Source organism: Nyctereutes procyonoides, unplaced genomic scaffold, assembly GCF_905146905.1.
Source record: "Nyctereutes procyonoides isolate TBG_1078 unplaced genomic scaffold, NYPRO_anot_genome, whole genome shotgun sequence".
NCBI classification, from domain to species: Eukaryota; Metazoa; Chordata; class Mammalia; order Carnivora; family Canidae; genus Nyctereutes; species Nyctereutes procyonoides.
In genome coordinates this window covers 32,253,996-32,259,420 of record NW_026575159.1, presented here as the reverse complement: position 1 = coordinate 32,259,420, position 5,425 = coordinate 32,253,996, and the positions used below count along the sequence as shown (strand labels likewise).

Genomic DNA, 5,425 nt, shown 5'->3' with positions numbered 1-5,425 from the left:
CTGGCATCCCATTCTCCGGTCCCAGAGCCCACCCCACGTGTGCTCCAGCAGGCCCCCGACCTTCTCCCCAGTCTAAACCCATTCCTCTCCCTGCAGGGTGCTGCCTTCCCCCCAGAAGCAGACTGACCTCCCTCTCTGCTTCCTGTCCTGCCCTGCCCCCTGTGGCCTGTGGCAGGAGCAAGTGGGGCTTGCTCCTTGGGCTCCTGTGGGGCAGGAGCAAGCCTGGCACAGGAAATGGGGTGGGAGTTTCCTTCTAGCCTCAGGGGGTCCCCCTCCCCCATGTGGCCCCAACATTAGGCCCCTGCTGGGAGGGGGCTCCCACATGAGCAGCCACAGGCCATCACACCCAGAGCAGGAGGGTTGGGAACATGTGTTTATTTGAGGCACCAAAGCAGCAGGCCGACTCTGATGTGGGGGAGGGGTGGGGGCGGCAGCTGGGGGGTGGCTGACTCCTGGGTCCAGCAGTCCGAACCCAGATGCAGTGGAACCCCGTCTTCCAAAAGGGGTTTGTGAGTGAGTGTGGGCCGCATGAATGCCAGGGAAGAGCAGCTTTGTTGTCGGGGCCCCGGGAGCTCAGCCGCTGCCAATGTAGGTCTTCTGACGCCTGCGCTCCGGCTCCCACACGGCTGGACACTTGCACCGGCACATGCACAGGGGCACACGGACACCCTGTCCACACAGCTGAACCTACACCACTGCCTGCGACAGCAGCATGCCATCCTTCTGGGACATAGTGGCCGTCAGCACGTTTCCACCCCACCTGAGGGCCAGACCTGGGGGCCCACGGCCCCTCCCGGTGTGTCCCCAGGCCTCGGCTCCGACTCTGGGACCCTCGGCCCTTCCCGGGTTCCCTGAGGAAGCTCACATCACTGCCTGAGAAGGGAGGGTGGTGGCGGGGCCGGGGGTCGGCGTGACCGTGGGGACCAGGGGCGGAAGGGCCGGGATCGAGCAGGGTGACAGGTGGCAGGAAAAGGCTTCCGTCCGGTGTTGGGGTCGGGGAGGGGCCGGCCTCCCTTCCCGAGCTGCGGGAGTGGGCGCCCCGTCAGGGCCGGAGCCGTGGCAGGGCGGACAGCAGGCTGAGCAGGAGCCCGAGGCCCAGCAGCGCGGCGCTGGCCCGCAGCCCCTGGCCCGCCGTGCTGATGTTGCACAGGAAGCTCTGGCAGCAGTAGGTGCCCACGGACGCCACGCCGAGGTTGACGCTGGGGCTGGGGCAGATTGGGGAGCAGCCCTTGTTCAGGGTGTGGCCGAAGTCCACCAGGTTCCCTGCAGGGGGCACAGGGCGGTGAGGGCGGGGCGGGCAGGCCCCGGGGGGGCGGGCGGGCACTCACTGGGAGAGGCGGGTCTCACCGATGCCGGCAGAAGCGGACACGGTCACACAGTAGTTGTCGGAGTCAGAGCAGACGGTCGGCTTCAGGCAGTAGAAGTTGCTGTTCTGATTCGTGCACGAGAAGCACACCAGGCAGTGGGCTGCAGAACAAGGGGACACCTGTCTCAGGGCCCGGGAACCTTCAGGGGTGACCCCTCTGCCGCTCCTCCCCTTCCGGCCCCCCCTCACTTCCCAATCATCTGCAGATGTTAATGGAGCAATTATCATGCCCCAGGACTTGGCCCTGGAGGAGGAACTCCCGTGACATCCAAATGCACAGGGATAAGTGTGCCAGGGACAGAACTGGGGCCTCCAGTGGGAGCAGGAAGGAGTGACCCGCTTTGTTGGGGGAGAGGACCTGTCAGGCTGTACAGAACAGTCATCCGGGAACAGGCCTGAAGGCCCCCGGGCACAGCTAGGGAGAAGGGAGAGAGTCCAGGAGGACAGCGGCTCACCCCACGGCCAGGGACCCCCGGGACATCTCACCTTGCTCCGCGCCCAGAAGGGCCGCCAGCAGCACCGGGAGAAACACCTTCATTCTGGACGAGGCAGGGGCCTGGTCCCGGGTCTCACAAAGCCAGAGATGCTGGTCCTGCTTGGAGAACACTCACTGGAGGACCGTGCTGCCGCCCCGCATCCCCCTCCTCCCAGTGGGAGCCCAGCTGCCTCCGTTTCACAGCTGGCGGGTGGGACCTGGCCTGGGCAGCAGCACAGCCTGCACACAGGGCCCTTCTGCTCAGCCTCTGAACCTGCCCCTCGCTGGAGGCACACTCCTCCTGGGGAGGCCCCTCCCCAAGCCTGTGGTGCCAGCTGTTGGGGCTGGATGAGGGAGCCCATTAAAGGTCTCAGGATCACACAGGGAGGGAGGCCAAGACAGTGGCCCTTGCTGGTGGTCTGAGGGATGGGGGGGGGGAATAGTGACCAGTGATATAAGCTGGCCAGCATCCAGAACTTTCCATAAGCCAGCTCCGTTCCTGACAAGACTCAGGGTGGGCTGGGTGCACGAGGCACATCTAGCTGAGCACCCGCCTCCAGCAGCTTCTGTGCTGTGGAGACAAGGGGTGCTTCCCATTCTGTATGTTATTCAATGCTGACGACAGCGAGCCTATAAATATCTGCCATTCCCCCATTTTGTGCCTGAAAAAGAGGTTCAGTGAGCCTCGGCTAGGAAGATACGAGTCTATGGGGGCTGCCTGGTTCCCTACCCCAGGACCCTCTCCCGGGCAGAGACCCAGACCAGGGCGGTGAGTGCAGAAAGCACTCTGAGGTGACCAGCTGGGTTCCGCCTCCCTGTTCAGGAGGCACGGTGTGGGAGGAGCAGTCTGGTGCCTTCTGCTGGGGACAGCCACGAGTGGGGGAAGGGCATCCCGGGCTTTGGAGCACGTTCCCAGACTCTGGGAAGAAGAATGCCAGGGAGAGAACAGGCTTCCCCCACCCTGGGCCTGGGCTGACCTCTTGGGGGCAGGGGCAGGAGCTGTAGATGCCCAAGAATGGTGCCCAGCCCAGGAGGAGCCTGCGCACCAGATCCAGGTAGTTCAGGGAGAAAGGAGCCTCAGTTTCCTCCTCTGTAAAGTGAGGCTTGAGCATGGAGAAGCCCTGAGCGTCCTCAAGGATGCTCTGGGATGCACACTCACCAGTCACAGATGGTGTCTGCCCCCGCCCCCTCCCCTGCCAGGCACCCAACCAAACAGCCCCCACTAGGCTGGGCTGAGCTGAGGCACTGGATGGGTCAGGCAAAGGGAGCCCTGAGGCGACCCAGTGGGCCTGGGGACACTGCTGTTTGGGACCCAGAGGCCCACTCCTCCCCCAGGCTCCCGGGGCTGGTTTCTGACAAAGCCAGGCATCCGCTGACTGGGGGCCAATGGAGAGGTAGGAGCCTGGTCCTTGTCCCGGAAGATGGGAAGCAGCCAGGTGGCTCGGCAGGGGGTAGGGCAAGGGGGCCCTGGGTGGAGGCGCCCCGGCACCGCCGCTTGCTTAATCCTTGGCAAACAAGGAGCTCTCGCCCCCTCCCGGGTAGGCTGGTCCCCAGGGCGGCCCACCAGGGCTGCTTCTTCCCACCCCGCGGGCCCCTCAAGATGCCAGCTCCGTTCCATAGTCAGCAAGGCTGCCCCTCGCCCCACGGGAGACGCGACGGGGAGCGCAGAGTTGGGTGGTGGGCCCCACGCCCGCGCGGCTCTGGGTCACCCGGCCGGGGAGCGCGCCGCTCCCGCCCGGTCCTGGGAAATACTGGGACAGGCCGGGAGGCCGGGGGCGGGGGTGAGGCTCAGCCCCGGGCCGGGCCCACCCGCCAGGCCCGAGCCTCCCCGCCTCCTCGCGTCCCCCCGCACCCCGCGCGCACCCCTCCGCCCTGCCCCGCTCCCCGCCCGCCCCCGCCCGCGACTCACGCGGGGCGACGCGTCCACGGCCTCGCCGAGCTGCCCAAGCCTGGCGCCCGAGCGCACGACAGCCCGGGACTCCCGGCAGCCGAGGGGGCGGCGGCGGGCGGAGTCGGCGCTCCGCGGGCGGGGGCGGGGGCGGGGGCGGGGGGCGGAGTCGGCGCCCCGGGGTTGGGGGGCGGGGGGCGGAGTCGGAATTCCGAGACCCGGGCGGGGCTGGCGGCCCCACCGCCGGCCCCACCGCCGGCCCCACCGCCGGCCCCACCGCCGGCTGCGAGCCCAGCCCCAGGGAGGTGTCGGCGGCCTCTCCGGCCGGTCCTTCTCGTCCCCCCGCGGGCCTGCGCGACATCACGGGGCAGCCCGGCGGCCGTGGCGCGGTGTGGCGGGGGGCGGCCCTACAGAGCGAGCTGGGCGGCTCGCGTCCCTTCCGCCGAGTGGGGCGGTGGGAGCATCTCTGACACGTGGGCGGGCCCTCAGCTGGGCCAGGCCGCCGCCTCTGCCCCGGGCCCTCTGTGGTCCTGCAGGACCTGGTCCGGGGTCTGAGCCGTTGGACCCCCTGTGCGGGGGGCGGGGGGGGGGCGGTCGCAGGGGGCAGGGGTCGTGGGCCGCGGGGGATCCCCAGCGGGAGGTCCACCTTTGCTGGTTCTGGACCCCTTTTTGCTCTGGGGTCCCTGTTACGTGGCTGCCCCACCTGGCCCAGGGCCTCGGCAGGATGCTCCCAGGCCCCCAGCTCAGGGCGGCCAGGGGATCCTTCCCAGAGCCAGGGGGTTGGGCGCCTCCCTGGGCAGAGCCTGGAGGCCTCGCAATAAAGCCAGCGTCCCCAGTCTGGCGGCAAGCGTTCTGGCCTCTCCCCAGTAGCCCTGCCTGGACGCGCCCCACCCGCCGTGGGCAGAAAGGCCGCGCTGGGCTGTGGGCAGAGGGGAGGCCAGCGGCACCCCATGCCCTGCATCCTGCTTCTCATTGGCCAGGACCAGAGAGCAAAATGGAGAGCAAAGCAGCCTCGGAGCTGGAGGGGGAGAGGGGGCTGCGTGGCCCTTCCTCCCTTCTCTCATTTGCAGGTTTCCTCCTCCTCCTGTGGGAACTCGTGCAGTTCAGCTCGCTGAGTGTGAGCCACCTGCTTGTGCTGGAAATACACTTCACAGTTTCACATCACGCTTCCTGTGGGGAGCTGCGGCACCTGACCTTTTCTCTCAGCCTTTCTGGGTGGCACCAGCAGTGACAGTGGTGGCAGGTGCCAGGGGAAGTGGCTTCTTACCTCTTACAGTGGGGTAGGACAGGCGAGGGGGAGGGAGCTGAGGCGGAATGGCAGGGGGGGAGCTGTATGGGAAGAGGCACCCTGTAAAGGACCAGCCACGTGGGAAAGGACTAGGGGTATCTGAGGCGCCATGTGAGTCTGCAGGGGTATGAGTGAGTGTGTTTGGTGTGTATGGGTATGCTCGTGTCTTCACAGTTTTGGGATCAGGGTCACACGTTGCATGGTTTTCTTTGATATTCGGATGATGGGGGGACGCATCAACTTGGGAAGGCTTTGAGGACTCTTTCCTTGGAGGTTGAAGGTGGGGCTCACGTGTCCCAAATTCCCCAGCCAGGAGTGGCGGCATCTGTGGGGTGCCACACTTCCCTGGGGGACCGGCCGTGGGCCCCAGTCCTTGGTTAGCCCTCTGGATCTGACCTGTGGAGGGCA

At 67.1% G+C, this 5,425-nt stretch overlaps 1 protein-coding gene across 1 annotated transcript; it reads right to left on the bottom strand.

The window, feature by feature from the left end:
• Positions 1-355: 355 nt before the first annotated feature.
• On the bottom strand, positions 356-3,904 carry LY6E (lymphocyte antigen 6 family member E). The gene is made up of 4 exons (XM_055314445.1): positions 3,751-3,904; positions 1,853-1,958; positions 1,348-1,467; positions 356-1,263 (listed from the first exon to the last, which is right to left on the bottom strand). The coding sequence occupies exons 2-4, from the start codon at positions 1,902-1,904 to the stop codon at positions 1,043-1,045; spliced, it is 393 nt and encodes a 130-aa protein (XP_055170420.1). The 5' UTR covers positions 1,905-1,958; positions 3,751-3,904; the 3' UTR covers positions 356-1,042.
• Positions 3,905-5,425: the final 1,521 nt, after the last annotated feature.

Excerpts from the sequence above, each read along its gene's own strand:
- LY6E (XM_055314445.1), bottom strand. The coding sequence starts at position 1,904 with ATGAAGGTGTTTCTCCCGGTGCTGCTGGCGGCCCTTCTGGGCGCGGAG. Across the intron at positions 1,468-1,852 it reads CCTTCTGGGCGCGGAGCAAG|CCCACTGCCTGGTGTGCTTC; the intron begins GTGAGATGTCCC and ends CTTGTTCTGCAG. Across the intron at positions 1,264-1,347 it reads GTCCGCTTCTGCCGGCATCG|GGAACCTGGTGGACTTCGGC; the intron begins GTGAGACCCGCC and ends TGCCCCCTGCAG.